Here is a 22,374-nt window from a genome sequence, read left to right as displayed (position 1 = left end):
CCCCCCCCCCCCCATTTGGTTTTTGAACTGGAGTATGTGTATGCCCTTACCTGTAGTAGTTATTTGCACGACACATGCTTTCCTCTTGGGTAATAACAAACATAGACCTCCAGTCCTGCTTGAATTCTCGTAATTTCTGAATTAGTCCTGATGAAGGTTTCACACTGTAAGGCTTGAACAATTTCAGAAAAACACCCTTCTTGCGACTATGCCATACTTGTTCACATCCAACTAAGTGAACGAGGGATGATCTCGGCTGCCTCTTCCCAGGTGCCCCATTCCCATGCCCGACCAAACAGGGAAAACCAACCAGACCAAATATGTGCCTGCAAAATATTTCTGAGCCTCATTCAACACACATTTGTGGAACTTCTACCCCCCTCAGCAGCCATGAATGTGCACTGGGCCCTGGAGCCCAAAAGCCATTTGATCAACTAGAAGCTGGAGGGCTAGAAATTCCCCTAGCGTAGACTAGAAAGCTGTGCTTTATCCCTCATCCGCATGGCCAAGGCCGGGCCTTGCCAGCCAATCCCGCAGCTCTCACACAATCTCCAGTGGCCCCGCCCTGCCCCGGGCCATTCTGCTTAGGGTGTTCCCCTGAGCCAAAGGGGAGAAAAGTCAATCAGCCAGAGTAGTGGAAGATCTGTAACTACAGAGCCAGCTTCCTGGGTTCAAATCCCAGCTCTGCCTCTAATCAATTCCCTTATCTGAAAAATGGGAAGGATTGTAGTACATATTTCTTAGGGTTGTGAGGGTTAAGTGAGTTGATAAAGATTGGAACAGGGCCTGGCTCATGGATAACACTGTTTGTGTATATCATCTTTCATGACACCAATTGTGTAATTAAAGAATATCTATTTCTCTCTACTAGCTCTACAGAGACAGGGACCACATCTTTTCTTCCTGGCTATTATATCCCCAAGGCTCAGAATAGATGTGGCTTTTAGCAGGTGTTCAGTTAAGTATCTGTCCATGAAACGAAATGAATGAATGGCTCCTCACTCTGATACTAAGTTGCTCTGTGACCTCAAGCAGATCGTTTCCCCTCTCTTGACCTCGGTTCCTGCATCTGTGGAAGGAGAGGTAGGATCAGATGGTCCGTCACTAAGGCTCTTCTATTATTAACGGATCATGATCCTATGATGCGAAGAATACTAGTAACAGCTAACACATTTTGAAAACTTACTGTGTGGGAGTTCTGAGTGTTTCATGTGTATTAACTCATTTAATCCAGACCCTAAAAGCTCAGCGGATGTGGCTTGTCTGGCCAAGATTTGTGGGGGAGGGGGAGCTACATCCTCTTCCAGAAGAGGCTAAGAGGAAGCCTGCCCAGGGGCAGGCCCACTGGCAGAACCTCGGTGCGGTGTGAGAGCCGCCTTTCATAGGAAAACAGTTTGTGCTTCTGACTAGGCCACCTTTCACCCCTTGCTCAAGGAGCAGCCCATTTGCAGAGGGTCAGGGATAAAGGGCTCATTCTTCCCTCTTCATGTGCAGGACCATCGAGTCAGCCTCAGGGTGGGGACTTGTTTCTCAAAATAGAACTTCCTAATGTGATTCCAAAGAGGCCCAGAATCCATCACAGCTGGGATGGCCACCTGACAGGAAGTCGGACTCCTGATGCACGCACACACGCACGCACGTGCCCACAAGCCTCCCTCAGCCCCTCTCTCACCGGGTGGGGACTGGGGACTTCTCCCCAGCTTAACATCAGTGACCACAGCGTGTGATTTAAGCCAGCAAGTGGTAACTTCCTGTTACGGGCCCTCAACAAAAAGCGCCTTTATTCTGGGCAGAGCTCTCTGGACCCCAGGGTTTGTGCCCAGCATGCTGGAGGACCCCGCACGAAACCGGATGTAAAGTGTGAAAGGTGAGGCGGGTGCCACAGGCCGGCCTCAGCCGCTCCCACCAGACTGAATAGAAGCTTCATTGGTGGCTTTAATCACCAGGCTGAGGCAGCGGGCCCTTCAGCCTCTCATCTTTCAATGGTCTCTTCACCACGGGGAAAACGAGTCACTGACTCATTTGCAATTAGCTGACCTAACGGGACAGATTTTTCCATGCTGGATTCTGTGGTAACAGGATTTTATTGTCCCATTAGAGATATTTTGAGCCAGTCTCATTTCCAGGCAATTACGCTTTTGAGCCTGTGACACCACCCCTGGGCACAGCTGCATCTAGGGTCCTGGATTAGGCACAAAAGCCACACTCTCTTGGGTTCTGTGGGAAAGAGGCTCCACAAGTCCATATGGCGACATTTTACCTACACAGGCCAAGCCAAGGCAGGTTCTGTCTGAATGAGCAAGAGGAGGCCTGGTCAGAGGAGGCCCTCTGACCTCCTTAGAGGAGGGCACTTAGAGCAAGAGGGACAGAGACATTAAGGTATAATGGGGTGTGTTCCGAAACAGGCACGTCTTCCTCTCTCATGTGATTCAGTCATGGCCGGTTATGCCTAGTTTGTGCCACAGCGATGTGGGGGGACACGCTACCCCAGCCCCGGGTTTCCATGCCAGCCTCACGTTAGCCTGCTGGTGGCTGTGGCTCTCATGTGCATACACGGCCTGGAGTATGGGATCCCTAAGCTGCTTTCTAGAGGTAACACCCTGGTGTTCGGTTGCCAGATAGCTGCTGGGATGCCCGGCATCCTTCCAGATATTGGGAATATGGTAGTGAACATGGCGAAGCCCAGCCAGGAGCTTATGAATAGAGAGCAGTGGAAAGAGACAGCTAACAAGCAGGATGGTAAGGGCGTGGCCTGAGAGGCAGAGCGTGGAGCATTTAGCATCCTGAGATAGGATGTCCAGAAAAGTCTCTGAGGAGATGACGTTTGAGCTGAGATCTGAAGGAGGTTAAAAAGGCAGGCCATGCAAGGAGCCTGGGGCTAGGATGGAAACCAGTGTTCTAGGCAGCGGGAACAGGTAGGACGAAATTCCCTGAGCGGGGAACCAGCCTCGCATGCCACAGGATGGGAGAGGGGGCCTCTGGGCCAGGGAGAGCCCCATGAGCCAAGGTGACATGCACGTAGGGAGCTTACTTGGGAGACTATCAGGAGGGGGAAGCAATCTTTTGGGAAAAATGCAAGACTGTTTTGTAATAATATTAACATTACCTGTGTGATACCTGGGATCTTGTTTTCTTGGGCAAGGTCAAGTACCACTATGATCTCAGGCCTGAGACTTCACCATGGCTGCCACACACACACAGGACCATGTAGATTCTCGTACTGGGCACATGGGTGCACTCAAGGGTTTCTGATCCGATTTGGGGATATGAAAGCCTTGGTATGCATTCAGAGCCCTGGGTGCTTCTCCCTTGACTTCCCAGACCCCATCTCCACTCTTCTCCCTCTTTCTGACCTGTTCTTGGGCTGGGAAGTGGCTGCAGTTTCAATACAAGAAATGCTTTCCCATATAAAAAAAACCCAGGAGTTCTTACCAGGAGTTGGAGCCGTCTCTCTTGATCCCTGAGTAACTGTTTCTCTCTGCATGCTTTGGGCCTAACAGCCTGCCCCTGCTTTCCTCAGGCTCCCACTCAAAGCAGCAGAATGGTTCCGTGTGGCCCCCTTGACTAAAGGGAGCAGCCACTATTGTCAGAAACCCTTCTCAAGGCTGTCTAGGCTTCAGCCTGTCTGTCTCCCCCCTACCTAATCCCTCGGGGATCCACTCTCCAACTGTCAGGGAAGACAGATGGGGAGCAGAAGAATTCCTACTTCCTCTCTCTCCCCTATTCGCTGCCTTTGCCTCCTTGTTGACTGGCACCCATCCTTGCTGGGGTGGCCCTTCTGTAGCCCAGGGAGGAAGTCTGTGTGTGAACCTGCCGGCCACTTGGAGCTCTCAAAGGGAGCCTGAAGCGCCACACGTTCCTCCCCTCTAAAAGGGGCTTATTTGCATAGCTGTCTTGGAAACAGAAAAGAATGTGGAAGAAGCACTTCTCTTATTCCCAGTTCTTTCTAGAGCTACTTCCCCTCTTCTGTCCTCCACAAAAGCACCCCTCCCATCCCCTCACCATTGGCTTATCTCGACTCCTTCCTCCACATTCACACCAAGCCCCACAATTCACCATTTCCTACTTCGTGCCTCTTTCAGGACTTCAGTGAATGTGAACCAAAAAGAGAGATGTTCTCTAAATGATAGGCACTAATAATAACCTTCGAAGCTGTTGGCTTGCTTCCTCTTCAAAAGCCTGCTTTTAGGCTGCAGTTCATAATTGAATTCAACTGTAAAATGCTATTTTTAATAATGTCACTGTATTTTACTTGGTAGTATTGTTCTCTTGGGTTGATGAAATGAGACCTATCACATCTCCTAATGGTAAAATTCACAGCCATACCTCCATACATCCATATCTGTTTGGACATGCTGTTACTTGTATACACACACACACACACACACACATACACACACACACGCCTGTACTCCCAGTGGGGCTCTTCCTTCTTTTGGATTTGACTTCCCCAAATATTCTAGATTCCAGGCACAAAATCAGTACTCTTACTTGAGTGAACACCAACTGTGGATATGAAATCCTTTGCATTTCTCCTGTTGGTTCCTTAGAAGTTTCCATCTTTCAGAAGTTCACTGATTTCCTTCCTATCAACTTTTATTAATAGCATCTTAAGAAATTAACTTAAACTGTGAGCATGACCAATATTGTGTGTATGCAACTTGCAAGCTAAGTTTAACTTTGTGGAATTTCTTTCCCCTCCACAAGTACCCTTTCAATGGCCCTACTTCCCGGATGGAACCCTGTTTGATGAGCAGTACTCCCAGACTGCATCCCACCCCAGTCACCCCCCGATGGCCAGAGGTGCCCACAGCCAACACGTGCTACACAAGCCCGTCTGTGCATTCCACGAGGTATGGAAACTCTAGTGACATGTACACACCCCTGACCACGCGCAGGAATTCTGAGTACGAGCACATGCAACACTTTCCTGGCTTTGCTTACATCAACGGAGAGGCCTCCACAGGATGGGCTAAATGACTGCTATTGCAGGAATCCATATTTAATATTAATAATAATTATTAATAATAATAAACCCAACAACCCACCCCCAGAAGACTTTATCTCTATACATCATAACTCATGGACTACTCTTAGGTGTCCATTTCCCTAATGAACGTGAGTCTGGGATTCAGTGTGGAATGAATCAACTTTAGTTCAGAAACAGGACTCACTGAAAGTCCGTGAGATTGGGTTCATGTAGCCAAGCCAGACTTGACTGTTTCTATAGAGCACTATTTTGGGCAGGCCAATCTGTGCCTTTTCCCTCTGTTCCATGACTTTGCTTTGTGTTGGCAAACACTCCCCGTAAGCTACTTATTTTCCTGTTGACAAAAGTTCATTAGTCTTGATGGATACTAGAGACAGAGTCTGGTTTGTGTTCTTGGATGGGCACATAATTCACCAAGAACATTCACCTTGCCATCTGTCAGTCATCTTACTATACCACGAACAGCCCTCAGGTATGTTCTACGCATCCCTTCTTCCTGGTGGTGCCATCACTGCTTCCGGGAGCACCAGAGCAAAACGCTGGTGTCTGGAAAACTCTAGAGTCCCTGTTACCACACCCATGTCTTTCACAGTACCTGCATTGTCTTGGAATGTAAGCACTGTCTAGAGGGAAGGAAGAGGCCTGTTCTGTATGCCTTAAGTTGATTGAGGTTTGTAGGGGACCGGGTCTTCTACATACAAGTATTTGTCCTAAGTTTGCACAATGGCTAGTGTCAGCAAAAGGCAGGAGAGGGGTTTTTAAAATTCTGTGAGAATGTGGGTTTATGGTATTGAGTATCACACTCAGCTCTGCTGTATTAACTTTGTGAAACCAGATGGACCAAACGTTCACTTACCAAGCACCAAGTGTGAAAACGACTTTCATGGTTCCTTCATAAGACCATAATAATTTCCGACACTTTGATAGAAAAAAAAAAATTCAAAGCTGTGCCTTTGAGCCTATACTATACTGTGTATGTGTGGAAATAAGAAAATGTATTGTACTTTTGGAAAATTTTTTTCGTAGGCATTTTTCTGTCAGATTTGTAGCAATTTGTGAGGTTTGTTAGAGATTAACATAGGTTTTCTTTCTGTATTATAAAATGCACCAAGCAATTATGGTGGACCTATTACCCTATGGGTAAGAAATAAATGGAAATATGACATCGGATGTTTTAGCAGTTGTTCTGTAAATAAAATCTTTGATCACACCGCTCAGTGTGATAATCATGTCTACAGCTAAAATGGAAATAGTTTTATCTGTACAGTTGTGCAAGATATGAATGGTTTCACACTCAAATAAAAAAGTATTGAAATGACCTCTTTCTTCATTTTCATTTTGCATTTGACATTTGAAAATATGTGTGCGCGTGTGTGTCAGAGAGAGAGAGAGAGAAATAAAGAGTAATGCATAGCATTGTGAACACTTAGGTTGAAGCAGGCAAAATTAGGTGGCCTCATCTGATTGTGCTTATCCACTTCCCCCGTCATCTTGTTGTAAAACAATCACTACCGTTTGGATCGGCCACACATCCAGTCCTTGAATGATTTAGCATCGATAGCCTAATGGAGGTTTGTAGGGGACCAATCCTACATACAAGGATTTGGCTTAGGTTTGCACGATGTCTAGCGTCAGCAAAGAGCAGGTCTTATAGGGAATATTATTCTTCAATACCAGCATCACGAAGAGGTCCCCTGGTACTTAGTTCATTATGCTTTAATGATCACTGGGTGCAAAGGTATTACAAGCGCAGGGCTTTAAATGCTAATAAACTTCTGGGATAGAACAGTAACATTACTGAATACTTAATAAGTTTCAACAAATTCTTCTCCAGCTCTTCATTTTAACGCTAGGGCTGAGGAGTGAGGATACAGAGGCAAAATGACTATTTTGTCCAAACATTAAAGAGTAGGATCTATGAGAAATTGAGAGCCACAGATTTCCAGAAATGGTAGCAGTGACTATTTTAACTAAAAGGCAAAAGAGAATTTGACAACTCAATTTGCATGTTGAAAGATTTATTTTTAAAGCCAAGCTCTTACTTGCCATTACATAACATATTTATACCTAAAAATGATTTTAGGATTAAAATGATATATTTTACATAGCATCCCTTAAAAATATTTCCCTATGTTGTTCAACAAAAAGAAAGCAGATGTTGGATTTCACTCTCTGAAGGTAAATTAGTTTGATCTCTCGGCCACGATGTGTTAGTTGGCCCAGTCTGAGGAAAGCAGCACTGGGGGCGGGGGTGAGGGTGAAGAAGAAAAAAATGTCAGATTTAGTCACCGTGTAACAGGAGCCCAAGAAGAACCAGGCCTGTTGCTCTCTTACAATAGAAAGCTAGTGCTCCGTAAAGGAAAGGATGTAGTCAGTCTGACATTGGACTTACCAAGCATGAAAAAAATGAAGCATTTGCCAAATTTTCTGGCCAGGTAGCACATAACGAACAATACTTGTGTGCAAGTAACAGCCCCAAGGTCATTAAATGGACAGATCTTGAGGCAGAGATCGTCTCAACCAACAAGGGCCCAATCCCAGAGAACAATGGTCATTGCATCGACTTTGCAGGGGAGAGAACGCATGCCTCCTCCTCACCGCAGAGCCGAGGATGGGGTTCAGCGCTGTAGAAAGACGGCAGCTTTCCATGAAGACAGGGGGTCGCTGGGCGCGCTCTCCAGAACGCAAGGAGCCCGCTCTTGGGAGTCGAGTGTACTGCCCGTGTTCCCAATTGTTCTAAACCTTCCAGTTCAGAACTGAGAAGGATCTGATTAGGAAAAGACAACAGCTGCTGTGAACTCGTGACTCAAATGCACCTTCTCTCCCCTCTGATGGTTCCTCGCCAGTGACCAGAATGGGAACGGGCAAGGTTGGCAGCTGGGAGTAGGGCCAGCCACTTGTCAGAGGAAGAACAGAGGAGTCTTGGCAATAAAGGGACACTCCCCTCCTTAGGACTCTTTTTGAAAAGGACTCTGCCAGCTTGAAACTGGCTGAAGTCATGAACGGCAGCCAGGACGGCTCACCCACGTTGCAGGCCTGTGGCGTCCTAGGCGTCCGCCCTGCTGTGTCCCTTTGTCAGGCCTCTCGTGTGCCCCAGGTCTGGGAAGAAAGGGAATCTGTGGCGCTTCTGAGATTGCAACCCAGTCAGAGACCAATCAGAAATGTGTGCCATTGGGCAAGCCCAACCCGAATGGAGAGAGGGACTGAAATCTTGGAGAAAGATCTGAAAGGGAGTCTTGGCTTCACCACCACGTGACCTCGGAGGCATTACCTCCTCAGTGAGGACCTCAAGTGGGCAGGTTCTAGGACTATAACATCTCAGATTATAGCCTGTGCGCTGATGGAGCAAGGCCGGCAGATCCCGGTGAGGAGGGCAGACAGCTCAGGGGAGACACAGAATGGACTGGCAGCTGGGCAGTGACTCAGAGAGGGAGCCACAAGAGAGAGGCGACGGCTCCACCAGCTGGTGCTCAGACACAGCCCAGGGTTCGTGCCCATGAGCCGGGCCCGTAAACCTGCCCCCGCCACTGAGTGAGGCGTACCCCCTTCCTCAGAGCCAGTCCCCCCTCTTCCACAGCTCTGGACTGCGGTCTTCTGCTGTTTCCCTGCCTCCAGCTCTGTCCTTCACACTTGCTTCAAAGTGACATCAATCAAAAGGTCGGAAGCGAATCTGCTGATGGAAAGAGCAAAAACAAACGGGCTGTTTGTCCCAACGTCTTGTACGTCTTTTAGGCAGAATCACAAGATTCAAAAAAAAAAAAAAAAAAAAAGTAAATGCCGGGGAGGGGATAGTATAAATACTCCCTTTATTAAAGGGAAAAGGGCATGTGTGTGGGGTGCGGGGGGGGGGGGAGGGCTTGATGTAGGTCTCCTGAAGCACAGAGTTCACACTTAGTCAAGAGCCCGAAATGTGCAACACGTTGTCACTGGAAGCTTAAGAGAAAAAGATGGCTCTCCTCCTTGGCTTCGAAGGGAGGAAGCCCCGAGATTAAATCTCGCTCTCACCGAAGATGCTATAGAAGGGACATTTCTGCTCTAAGTAGGCCTGGACTTCAGCGGCTCTCAACTCTGGCTGCCCAGTGGAGTTAACCCTGTCCACGTTTTTAAAAATACTGACGCATACGTCCTATCTAAGTAATTGGCCAGGAATGCGACAACCCCCCCCCCACCCCGGCCCCCAACAACAGCACCAGCAGCTTTCAAGCTCCCCAGGTGATTCTAATATGCAGCCCAGGTTGAGAACAAACCCTTCCACCTTTACGCTCTAAGATCCAGGGGTCTGCTACTCCCTGAGTGTGCACCCCAGGGTTCCAGTCTGTCCAGAGTGGAGAAGGGTGCCACTCCCCATAACCTAGGCCGCCTGGGTTCCCCGCAGCTGACGAAGCTGCCCCTAAGGGCACTGTGTGGTTTGCCCTTCAGCCCAGCCCACCTCCCTCCCAACGCCTGCCCTCCTAACCTGGACCTTTTCTGCTTCAGTTCCTTGCCAGCCTCCCAAGCTGAACCCGCTTGGACGCGGCCCCTGTGCTTTCCTCTTCTTCCAAGGAGGTCAGAACCTTTTGTGCTTCGTCAGCCTCCTCCCTGAGGCTCGTCCCCCGGCCGTCCTCCTGCACCTCGCGCCCCCCCCCCCAGCCTTCTCACCCCCATATTTTGCTGCTGCTGGTGTAGGTGCGACAGAAGACGTGGGCCCCAAGAGTTGAGAAAGGAGCTGTTGCTAGGAAAGGAGTGTGGGTGAAAAGAGGTGGTGGGCGGGAGAAACAGGGCTCCCCAGTCCTATTCCTCCCTTCGCCATCATAAATGCCTAAGAGCTAAAACCAGTTGTTTGAGAAGGATGATGAGAAATGATGAGGTCTGACCGTGACAGCAGGGGTGAGAGAATCCGCCTCGGAACAGCTGCAGGGCTGCCGCTCGGTGTTGAGACTGGCCTCCGGACAGGAGGAAAGAGCCTCGGAGAGAAGCTGAGAAGGGTGGATTCTTCCGGAACTGCCAGACTGTGCTCCCCCTGGGGCTGACCTCCGGAGTGTCCCGGCCTGCGCCTCTCAGACCCCATCAACGGCGAGAGGGGAGATGAGTCAAGGCAAGTGAGTCTAAGCGAGGAGCCCCGCAACACGCTCCCCTCCCCTCGCTCTCGGCGACAGGCGGCGCATCTCCCAATTGGGTCTGCCTCCCCGGATGGAGGTCCCCATTTCTTGGGGTCTGCTCTGTGCCAGGCATATCATCAGATGGCCCGTCTCCATCCCTCACAACCTCCTTGCAATGCCAGTGGCGTAATCGTCTCTGTGTACAGATGAACAGACCGAGGCCCAAAGTCACACACGGTTAAGTGGCAGGGCTGGGATCTGAACACACAACGGCCCCGCTCCAGCGTCTATGCTCTTCCTACAACCACACTCCTGCCTTCTTCCTCCTTCCTCCTTTGTCTCCACACCACCCCCCACCCCCTCACCCCTGCCAGCCTCTCTCCTAAGCGCCTTTGGCTGGTGCAGTTTTTCAATCAACCTTGACCATGGTAATAGAACCTACTGGGGTTGAAAAGAGTTTCAGAAGTTCTGGGAAATTCTTGTGTGCGCTCAATGAAGGCAGTCTCTAAGCTGGGCACCAGATCCTTCCCCCACGCCCGAGGTGGCATTCCACTCACTGTAAGTCAACAGCACACGAGCTTTCCCTCTGTCATTTCCCAGGGTACCTACGAACAATACATGATCAAGGACCAAGATTGGGTCATTCTACACAGAAACAGGAACAAAAGAAAATCAGTAATAATGTAAAAAAAAAAAAAAAAAATACCAGGTCACAGGAGGATTTTTATTAGCAGGTTGAAAAAAGACTCTGCAGGGGAGGTGCAATGAGCCAAGTATTCAGGAGAATGAAGTCATTTGAAGGGGGGAGGCAGTGAGGGGGGGGCTAGCTACCTCTTGCTGTTCAGGTCACTACCCTTTGACAGCAGTGGCCTCTGACCTCAACAACCCCACAATTCTGTTTTGACTGACCCTGAAACCCATGAAATTCAGATGTAGGCACTGCCCAAAAGTTGAGATAAAGCTGACTAATATGGGAAAAGCTCCCGGTATGTGCCCCCAGCTGAAAGGAGCTGGCAGTTCTCTGGCGGTGGACGCAATTATTCTGTCTTCCTCCTTCCAGGGAAATGCTAATCCTTCATAGGCAACTGGAGGGGAAGACTAAAACGTGTTGATGATGAATGACAATAATCCTTTGTCCACTCCTGCCTCCTCCTAGGGTTGAACCTTAAGAGTTTAATCAAATGTTGGTAAGTAAATTAATGCTTTACTGCCTAAACAGTTAAAAAGCAAGTGGTGGGAAGACAGGCTTTGAGAATTTATTTCTTTTGACTTGTGAATCTCAAACACTTAATTGCAAAGACACGGATATAGGGTGTGTGTGTGTGTGTGCGTGTGTGTGTGTTTCGAGTGTTTTAGTCTCCTTACTTACACATACACATATATATGACAATGTCCCCAAACTGTCCTGTCCCCTGTTAAATTATGTCAGCCTTAAAGACATGAACTTCAAGGCTGAAAGACCAAAGCAGTGTGCTAGAATTACTCTTCTGTTGTTACACATCAGCAACAACAAAACTCATGTGTTTGTACACCAGTAGGAATAACATGACCTTTATCCCCGGATCTTCACATCATTGTGAGGGAGGCTGCAGTTTTCATTCCAGTTCAGCTAACATTTCAGGGGCTACTCCACACTGGGGCTGCTGTGCTGCCCACTTGGATGGCCATCTCTTGTAACCCTCCAAAGTTTTATAATGCTCGCTGCAGCTGAGAAAAATCAATGCTCAAAGAGGGTGAGTGACTTATCCCTGAACACCCAGGGACAGAGTTAAAATTCAAACGAGTCTTTCGGCTTTCAAGTTTTCCCATTAGATACAAAAAATCAGTTGTCAGTAGGGGTTTTAAAGAATTTCACGAATGATGGGCTTCTGAGATGCACGCAGAGAGTCGGGACTCAAATCCAGGTTTTCCAATCCCCGGTCCCGGGGCCGTTTGCCACATGACAGCACCGCCACCCAAAGCGCTGGGTTTTCCCAAGAGGTGCTGGATGGGATTCCAAGCCAGCAAGATGCAAATAGGTCTGACCCACATTCCAGCTCTTGGATAAATAAAAACTCCTAAAGGGCAGAGCCCATTTTGTGTGCTTCATTTGAAAGTCCCACTGTGGACAGTCAATATTAAACAACGATAGAAGGACTAACAGCATGGGTTCAATTTTAGCAATTAAAATACTGGGAATATGCCCGAGGAACCTAATAAAGGTGCTAAAAGGCTGGATCGAGTAATCATAGATTTTTAGGAGGTTTTTTTTTTTTTTAATTTTTTATTTATCTGACAGACAGAGATCACAAGTAGGCAGAGAGGCAGGCAAAGAGAGAGAAAGGAGGAAGCAGGCTCCCTGCTGAGCAGAGAGGCCGATGCAGGGCTCGATCCCAGGACCCTGGGATCATGACCTGAGCTGAAGGCAGAGGCTTTAACCCATTGAACCACCCTGGTGCCTCACATTTTTAGGAGTTAAAAAAAAAAAAAAAAAACCTTCAAAGTCATCCAGTCCAACTCTAATTTTATGATACTTGAGAAATTAAAATGATCTGCACAATTATTTTATACCAGCTGGCAACAGACCCTCTCCTGTTTCCCAGTGTTATTTATCTTTGTCATATGGCAGGGTAAGAGAATGTTTTCAGGAACATCACATTCCACAAACTGAAGTTGTACTGGTTGGCTGTGGGGTCATCATTGATAATGAACTGTCTCTCAGATTTAACTTTTACTTATCCCACTGACCAACTGACCTCTTAAGAAATCTCCACTGCTGGCTTTCAAGTTTAACCAGGTTGGTATTTTTCAATAAGTGTCTCACTAATTTTGGTCTCTTGAACTCCTCTTAAGGCATCCCCCTCACCCCCCCCAACCCCCGGTCTCCTGGCCCTCCAAGCTCTCTCCACTATTTTCTCTATATAATTCACCTTCGCCAGAAAGGCTTCTCTGCTTCCTTGTCTTCCCATTAATGTGTATCTTGCTTTGATTTGCACAGTACTTAATTCTCCCCTTCCTGCTAGAAAAGATTCATGGATTGCCTGGCTGTTTCTTAGACCCCCCAAAGGACAAGATAAATGGTTTCTACTCACTTTTCACTCACTTTTATTTTATTTTTTTTGGGGGGGGTTGCCTAGCACAACACTGTGCTCCAATAAGCACCAAATATTTGTTAAAGGAACAGACCATGTTAATTAGCTTCTCTACAAAAGGGGGATTATTGGTAGAAAATGAAATAAAAATCACTTTTATCTGCTAGTTTATTCTGAATTCTCAAAGACTAACGGGTCACAGGCACACGAGTTTGATAAGTCTACGGAAAAACTAGTTGTGGTTGATACGCTATCAAAATCTCGGCCCAGGGACACCTGGGTGGCTCAGTTGGTTGGACAACTGCTTTCGGCTCAAGTCATGATCCCAGAGTCCCGGGATCGAGTCCCGCATCAGGCTCCCAGCTCCACGGGGAGTCTGCTTCTCCCTCTGACCTTCTCCCCTCTCATGCTCTCTCTCACTGCCTCACTCTCAAATATCTTAAAAAAAAAAAAAAAATCTCGGCTCAGTGGTTCTCAACCCTGACTGCTCACTCAAATCAACTTGGAAGCATTTACAGCTACCAAGACCTCACCACAGATCAACTGAATCAGAATCTTTGCAGGTGTCCCCAAGCAATGATTTGCAATGATTTGTAATACATTGGTATTTGATCGGCACATACTGATTCCTACAACCTCACCCTAACAGATTTTTCTAAAGACTGAGCATGATCAAATATGGTTTTGTTGTTCTTGGAATCATGGAGTTTTGGAACTGAGAACTAAGATACTATCTGGACCAACCCTTTTATTTTATAGCTGAAGTTTCTGTGACTTAAGAGAGATTGAGCAAGTAGCCTGACACAGTGGCAAGGTGATTCCTGTGTGACAGGTCATGTCCTGAATTAGTGGAATTCTCTGGTTCAGGGACTGTAGCAAGTAGACCAAACTGTTCTGCTCTTAAATTTCTGCTTTCTTCTATAGAAAATGTATAAAGTGTGTGTGTATACATTTATAAAATGTATAAAGTGTGAGCACTCGCTCACCCATGCACATACAAGATTTGGATTTTAAAAGCTGTTAGCACCAGGTACTCCTTAAAGACCAATCTGGCACATTCCATCGAGCCCATTGTCACAGCAGAGGAAATACCACAAGGGGATATATCAAAGTCTAAAAGAAATGACTAGTATGTATTTGCGGGTTTTTTTCACTGGCCCCGGTCCATAACATTTTATGCTTCAGAGCCCAGTGCACTTTTAACCCTTAACTATACCACTTATTAGTAGACTTATTGCTTGTGAGCAAGCTAATCAACACCCTGAACTTCCCTTTTCTCTATAAAAAGGAAGATAGTGCCTGTCCTATTGACCTTGCATTTTTCCGCCATTAGGAGGATTAACTTAGATGATCTATTTGGAGATATCTGAGAAGAGTAAAGCACTATGTGAATATATGTATAGAATATACATATTAATAGAATAAATATATGTATAAAATCATTATATTACTATCTTTCAGAGCAACGACTCGTGAGTACTTATGTATTTTTATTATCTGGGCTCTAAATCCTAATTCTTCAGTACATGCCACCCAAGAATCAATAGGAACTGGAGCTATGCTGGACTAGAAGCTCTAGTCACTGAAAGTATCACATAACTAAATATTCAGCGAGGTAAAGTGATGTAGTGACCAGAATTTAGCTAGTCTAGGCTCTAGTCCCAGAGTCTGCTTTTAACTATTGACTTTGGACAAGTCACTTAATGTTTCTGGGACCAGAGTCTCGTCAGTGGTCAAAGGATGACTTGAATTAGAGTCAAAGATCCTTTTGATTTATAAAATCAGAATATTAGTGCTTAATTAAAATTACTAAAGTGCAGTTTCCCAAGTTGTTAATTGATGTGGTTTTACATTTTTTTAAAATCTCTTTTTAGAAGTACAGGGTCGGAGGCTAAAAACACAAGCCTATTTCTGGTAAACAGATATTTTAAATCCATGTCTAAGACCCTCTTTAAAAGAAACATCTCAGGGCACCTGGGTGGCTCAGGTCATGATCTTGGGGTCCCGGGATAGAGCCCCACATCAGGCTCCCTGCTCAGTAGGGAGTCTGCTTCTCCCTCTCTTTCTGCCTCTCCCCACAGCCCAGCTCATGCTCTCTCCTGCTCTCTCTCAAATAAAGTCTTTTTAAAAATTCTATAAAAGAAACATCTCAACTCTGATACTTCATGCTTGTTAGTATCCTGTCATGGTGCCCTTGTTCCAAAAATAAATATATGGTTACCCAAAAGGCATGTAATAGGACACAGAGTAGGAACCCAAATACTGTTACCTTAAAGCTCTCAGTTTGAGTCCTAGCTCTTGTTACCTAGCTCATCTGAGCCTGTTTTCTTATCTATAAATGGGAACAGTACCTTTCTCAATAATCCATTGAGACAGTGTATATTAAAATGTTTTGTACACTGTTAAAAACAATTGCAAGATATTACTATTATCTAAGGAATGTAGCTTATTACCGCAACACCTCTAAGAACTGTACTTTTTTTTTTTTTTTAAGATTTTATTCATTTGACAGAGATCACAAGTAGGCAGAGAGGCCAACAGAGACAGGGAGAAGGGGAAGCAGGCTCCCCGCTGAGTGGAGAGCCCGATGTGGGGCTCAATCCCAGGACCCTGGGATCATGACCCGAGCTGAAGGCAGAGACTTGAACCCACTGAGCCACTCAGGCACCCCAGAACTGTACTTTTGATTTCAAAAGATAGATTAAAATCTTTTTGAATTAGTTTATTATGGGCACAGCATGCACTCCAGGGCCTGGCTCAACAAATATGCTCAATAAATGCCGCATGAAAAGTATAATCCACAGAAAGACCAAAAGCTCCATGAGCTTAGATTCCATATTCCTTTTTATCGCCAAATTCCCAGAGCTAGCACAGCATCTGACACATAGAAGAAATAGAATAATTATGAGAGGAACAGATTTCTGTTCCGGAAATTCACTCGGGAATTTCTCGGGAAATTCACTCATTCTCTAACAAATAGCTTGGGAGAGCAAAAAGAGTATAGATTCAGGTTGTTTCCAAATTGCCCAATCTTGGTACATTACTCTATTAACCTCTCCAAGACTGTTTTTTTCATCTTAAAGTGAGAATAAGAAGAGAACAGTACCTCCCTCAAAGGGTTAAGCACTAGACTGGAAGCCCCCTAAGAGCAGGGGCGTTATTTGGGGCCCACTGTACCTACACTGAGCAGCACTGAACTTTATTGAAGAGTGCCGGGCACAACGCAGGTTCTCAAGTACTTGTGGACTTTGTGAGACACCGACTGAGAGGACACAGGTGGAGCATGTAACTTACAGGAACAATGGCCCATAGTAAAAACATTTAGCAAACCTGAGCCTCTTTCACCTTCACTTTCCGCATCGCCACTATCATCACTAGGACATCAGTATTATTACACGACTGGAGGGTGTAGAGCAGCTGTCTTCGGGGGAAAGACCCGGATTTAAGTCTCTCATTCCCATTTACCAGCTATGTGACTTAGGACAAATTACTTAACCTATCGGGGTTCCTTTGCTTCCGCCAAAATCTGCGTGTCGCGAGAATCAGAAGCTGCATGGCGAGCACCTATCTATCACGGAGTCTGGAGCCCCCGCGGCGCGCGATACGTGGCAGCCACTATTACTAAGGGGGGGGGGGACCTTTTATCCAGATAAGTGCCTGCAATTTCCCACATTACTGCGGCTGAATACGTAACATGACCGCAAACAAGGGGAGGAAGGAAAGAATTTCAGAAAGACCGAAACCGCTAAACGAGAAAAAGAGGGAATTAAACCGGTGCTCGGCAGTTCCCACCAAGGGGTGCCAGTTTCCGTGACTGTCAACCTGCCCGACCAGCCAAGGCTAGAGCAGGACAGTCAGCTCCGATAGGAACAAAAAGGAGGCAGAGCCGACGCTTACACCCTCCCCCTAACGGTCTCCCCGCCGCCGGCCTCGAGCGGCCCCGGGACTCCCGTTTCCGGCCCTGGCCGGACCACAGCTCCCAGCATGCCTTTGGAGGGAAGTCTTTCCCGCTGGATGACTACTAATCCCGGCATGCCATTCGGCAAACGAGTAAATTAGATGGAAGAGGGGAATGCCCCCAACGAACGCAGGGAATTGTAGTCCATTTAGGTGCTGGCTCTTAGAGGGGAGGAGAAGAGCCGGGTCGCTCTCGTCAGCTGAGGAGAATGATTCATAGAGGAGGGTCAGGAGAGAAAAACAGTTCTGTCTGCAAGCGCCCGCTTAAAAGGCTGGACTTTTCTCCGAGGGAGGGAGAGGCTGGAGAGTAAGCCAGGCCTCGGGACTGACCCCGCCTCAGGCCGCTCGTCTGGCCTCTATCGAGTCCTGGGCCTTGACGGGGGCGGCCGCGAGGCGCCGGTTGCTGGGGGACCGTGACGTCGCGGGGTGAAAGTTGAGGGGCGGTGACGTCGGCCCAGCCCGGGCGGAGGCTGGCGGGTTGGAGGCAGGAGGGAGGGAGGGAAGGAGGGAAGGAAGGAAGCTGGGAACGAGCGAGCGAGCGGGGGCGCGAGGCGTTTACCTGGAGGCAGCGGCTTGGGCGCGCAGAGCGGCCGCGGCTCCCCCGCACCTGCGGCCATGGATGAGGAGCGCGCCCTTTACATCGTCCGGGCCGGCGAGGCGGGGGCTATCGAGCGGGTCCTGAGGGATTACAGCGATAAGGTAAAGAGCCCTGGACCCGGGCGTGCGGTAGAGCACCCCCGGGCCGCCCTCGGGGCTTGCACCTCGCATCCCTCCCAACCCCCTTCATTCCGGGGATGCGCGTTACTCTCCCCCGAAAACGTTTCCGGCTTGGGCATGCGTGTTTGTGCCCCCAGCCTTCCCCGTCCGTGCATCCTGCATCCCCCTGCCCCCACTCTGGCGCCCACTCCTCTGATTCCGGCCCAGCAGGCTGTCCTGTGGTCCTCCTCCCAAGCGTGCAAGTCACACCCCCGGAATCCGTAGATGTGCGTCTGTGCCCTGTGCCCCGCTCTGGGATGCCTAAATGCACGCGAGGCTTCCTCACCTGTATAGCATGAAAATCCGTGTTTCCGTGCTTAAACACGGCCCTTGATAGGCATAAAACCTACCAGCCACGATGGCAATTCTTTGTATGCCTACAGCACCGCACACTTTCAAGGCTTGATGTCTCCTGTATGGGCAAACTTGATTCTCAGGGTGTTTATAGGGTAGATGGTAGCATCCTTCCCATTTTATAGATGAGAAAACCGAGGCGTTAAGAACTGAAATCATGCCAAGGTCATGGACGTACTATGTTGTAAGTTGGGGGTAGGTTCTGACTCCGAATAATACCTATTACATGTATCGGATTAACAGCTTTCCCATCCATCATCTCATTTAATCTCAACAGCAGTCCTGTGAGGTTTTATCTTCGTTTTGCAATTGAGATTGTTTCTGTTAAGTAACTTGCCCAAGGTCATCCTTGTGAGCTGGGATTCCAACCTAGGTCTTCAAACCATTAATTGTTCTTTCCACTTAACAACTGTGCAGTAAAAAGGTATCTTGTTATAAATCCCAGTCACTTCTCTGAATGTTTCCTCCAAGAACCGTTAGCTCTCCATTACTTCTCCTTCCAGGAATTTTACATGCGCACTACAAAAGGTAGCACATCACACCTTTATTCTTCATTTAGGAGACTACTTTATAGGAATTGACTGACTCTTCACTAGTGTGAAAACAGCCAACACCAAGTCTCACCTTAGATACCGCATCTTCTTCCTTTCACTTGCTCCCACTCGTAGTTTCCCCTTCTGTGTTTGCTGTGTGCCCACCACTGCACTTTATTGTACTTTGTATGACTGAGCTGCCATTGTGCTGTTTCTGCCCTGGGTGGAGAAGATCCAAAGATAAGACACCTTCATTTCCATTTCATCTTCCCAAAAACCCTGTGAGGAAGGTGGTGGTATTCCCCATTTCCCAAATGACATTTAGGATAAGGTTGCCCTAAGTCCACACAGTCACTGAGAGATGGGGCTGGGATTTGAATATAGGTTGTCTGACAGCTCTTTCTACACTACTATGTTGCTTTCTCTGGGAGGATGTGTGGCTTGATTAAATTCTGTTTGTATCTTGCTCTTCCACTCTCTGATACGCTTTACTATTGCGTATCTGCCTAATTTAGGAGAAATTCATTTAAGGCATAGGTGTACATATTGTGGAGATTAAATTCATTTAACCCGATTTGTAACTCCTTTCCAAAAAGAAATTGAGGCAGCTACCAACTGATTTTCAAAAGAAAGAGTGTTGAATCAATGAGTATTTATTTTGCAATTACTATATGCCAGATATCCAGCAATAAATAGGAACTTTCTTCTTTAGGGAAGGGAGGAGGGAAAACCCCCCAACTGGATCTTACCACTTTCTTCAGTATTTCTCCTTCCCTTCATGTCTAAGCTGACCAGAACTCCAGATTTGATTCCTTGAGTTTATCTCTTCCTCTCCTTGATCTCCCTTCAGGTTGGTTTCCACTAACTACTCCTGGCCAGGTGCTGTCAGAGCTTAGCTTCTGGACATCTCCAGCTCTCCTTTCACATTGGGAATGTTTTTAAAGTTATAGTGCCCGATGTATATTATTTAAGGTGGTATTCCTGAAGTACTCTTTGAGCCATGCCTGAGAATGCTCTGATTTGACACAAACCCCATCAGTCAGCTCCTTCAGAAAAGAGCTCTCATTTTTTTTTTTTAAAGATTTTATTTATTTATTTATTTGACAGACAGAGATCATAAGCAGGCAGACAGGCAGGCAGAGAGAGGGAGAGGAGGAAGCAGGCTCCCTGCAGAGCAGAGAGCTCGATGCGGGACTCGATCCCAGGACCCTGAGATCATGACCTGAGCCGAAGGCAGCGGCTTAACCCACTGAGCCACCCAGGCGCCCCGAGAGCTCTCATGTTTAATGCTGATTATAGTAGGGCTAGCGTACAAAGAAAATAGCTAAGGTTCATATTGACAATGGGGCTTTGCCCGTCAAGGCAAGGGAGACCTTGGAGGCAGATGAATAGGAAGGGGAAGTATGACTGGTGGTCTGGCGATAAAAATGGGGAGGTGAAATTACCCAGCTGTATGGGATATGGAGTCTTAAACCCTTAAAAAGTAGCTGAATATTGTGTGCTTCATTTTCCTCATCTGGAAAAGTAGATTTGAGAAATGTTTAGGGACATTGAAGAGTCTAACCAAGAATGGAAATGAACGATGTATAGGGAAAGTGACAGGTTATTTGGGGGATGAGGTTCTTTATGCTACCTTGTTTCTCTAATAAAGCTAGAACTTGGGACAGTTCTAGAAACACAGTGTACACATTTGAGTAGGGTATGTAAATAGCCTGGACCATGTAAGAGGACTTTTTGCTTTCCAGTTTGATGTTGAGTTCCAACTCTTTGAGTTCATTCCACAGATTTTTGCAGAGAGCATGTTTAATGGGCTCTTCCTGCCAGATAGTAGAAAGAAGGTAGAATTTAGAGTCAGATAAATCTTGGTTCAAATCTGCCTTTTATTGGCTTCATGGCTATGGATGTTATTTTAAGCCTGAGTCTTGGCTTACTAATCTGTAAAATAGGGATACTATTACCTAAGTTATCATGTGGCTTAAATTAACTGAAGTTTAATGCTGTACACTGAACACAGTGCACCTAGGAGGCGCTTACTCAGTGAGTTATAGTTCTAGTGATCAAGGTACTGAGGACGTTCTGTGGGCATAGCACAGGCTCTGGAGCCAGACTGCCTGGACTCTGATTTTTAACTCACCATCTATGTGGCCTAGGACAAGTTACATAACTTTGTTGTGGCTCAGTTTCCTCACCTGTCAAACAGGGACAATAATAGTACCTACAGCATAGGTTTGTTGTCAGGATTAAGTGAGTTTTATGTCTAAAGCACTTAAAACAGTACCTGGCAGTGAGGAAGGCAGGAGTTAAACCTGCAGCACTGAGTTGATGTAGCCTGATTTAACAAAAAATTAGGGGAGTATACTCTAGCCTTTCTTTTTCCTTGACACTTATATTTTCTAATGGGTAGCAAAATACCTTGTACCTTGTTTAGAGCATAGTTACCTATCTGGCTCCAGGTAACAACATCTAATTTCTACTGTATTACTGAGACTCTAATTTTTAAGCCTTCTTCCTTCATTCCCTGACCCTTGTTATTCTGGGGGAGAGGGAAGAGCCATCTATCCCAGAAAAAAATGAAATTTGTCTGTTTCTCAAGGGCATAATGCAAGTTGACCTAGCATAGGAAAGTATTAAAAAACAAATAGAGAGAATGGTTACTCTTTTTCATTTGTCTCAATTCACCTGTTAACCTTCACTGAGTGCTTGCTATGTTCTATGTATTATCTATCCCAAGCATTTTCACACGTCATCACGTATAATTCTCTTACATTATTACTTATGAGAAAGATAGAAGTATTCTCTTTCACAGGGAATAGGAAAGACAAGTGACTACCTATGGGCTCAAGGGCGTATAGCTAGAAGTGGCAGATTCCATATCCATATTCTTTGGATTCCATATCAGGACTCTTTGTGCAAGGTCATGTTGCCTTTACCCTGTCTATTCTGTGTTTTTGAGCACAGAAGAGAACAATGTTTTCAGGACCAATACAGTACTTCCTTTGGTTACCGTTGGGTCCTAATCACCTCCACTCCAGTTATAGAGTGAGCTATTAATTATTTGACATATGGATTGGTCTAGTGTAGGCTGTCCAGCCTCCTCCTCCTTCAAGTCTTGTTCTGATAACAGATTTACTAGAGGGGGGCCTGGGTGGCTCAGTCAGTTAAGCATTTGCCTTCAGCTCAGGTCATGATCCCAGATTCCTGTGATCAAGTCCCACATCAGGCTCCTTGTTCAGTGGGGAGTTTGCTTCTCCCTCTGCCTCTGCCTCTTCTCCCCCCATGCCCCCCACTCGTGTGCTCTCTCTCTTTCTGTCAAAATAAATAAAATCTTTTTAAAAAAACCAACAGATATAGTAGAGAGATTACCACCTTTATGGTGTTGTTAGGATTATCAGAACAGTGATCAACGGCCCTGAGATATACAGTATTATCTTAGCTCCCTGAATCAGAGGATAGTTAGACTGGAAGGAATCTCAAAGGTAATTGGATCTGTCCCCTTTAGTTAATAAGTGAAGAGACTGAGCCTAGAGTCATCAACTATGATGATAGAGAGATGGCTTGGTAGCCGGAGAGACTACCTGGATTTATGATTATCCCATAGCAATTTCCAACAGGATTCCATTTTGGAAATATGACAA

At 46.6% G+C, this 22,374-nt stretch overlaps 2 protein-coding genes across 9 annotated transcripts in view; both read left to right on the top strand.

Annotated features, from left to right (window-relative positions):
* The window catches only part of RFX4 (regulatory factor X4), a 155,861-nt gene extending 150,875 nt beyond the window's left edge, over positions 1-4,986 (top strand). For all 3 annotated transcript variants that reach the window (XM_059404625.1, XM_059404624.1, XM_059404623.1), the window contains one exon: positions 4,708-4,986. In XM_059404625.1, coding sequence (XP_059260608.1) covers positions 4,708-4,980 — 273 coding nt within the window. In that variant the 3' untranslated portion in view covers positions 4,981-4,986. The remainder of the gene's footprint in view (positions 1-4,707) is intronic.
* A 12,257-nt stretch (positions 4,987-17,243) lies between these two features.
* Positions 17,244-22,374, top strand: part of RIC8B (RIC8 guanine nucleotide exchange factor B) — a 98,898-nt gene continuing 93,767 nt past the window's right edge. For 3 of the 6 annotated variants that reach the window (XR_009404729.1, XR_009404728.1, XM_059402181.1), the window contains exon 1: positions 17,244-17,795. Coding sequence is in view for 3 of the 6 variants with exons in the window: in XM_059402181.1 (XP_059258164.1) it covers positions 17,712-17,795 (84 nt within the window). In the remaining 3 variants the exon portion in view is untranslated. The remainder of the gene's footprint in view (positions 17,796-22,374) is intronic. The other 3 variants (XR_009404730.1, XM_059402180.1, XM_059402182.1) reach the window with 2 other exon arrangements.

The sequence above is a fragment of the Mustela nigripes genome, chromosome 6, assembly GCF_022355385.1.
Source record: "Mustela nigripes isolate SB6536 chromosome 6, MUSNIG.SB6536, whole genome shotgun sequence".
In the NCBI taxonomy this organism is placed as follows: Eukaryota; Metazoa; Chordata; class Mammalia; order Carnivora; family Mustelidae; genus Mustela; species Mustela nigripes.
Note: the sequence above shows the minus strand (reverse complement) of the source record. Positions and strands in the feature narration are given on the sequence as shown.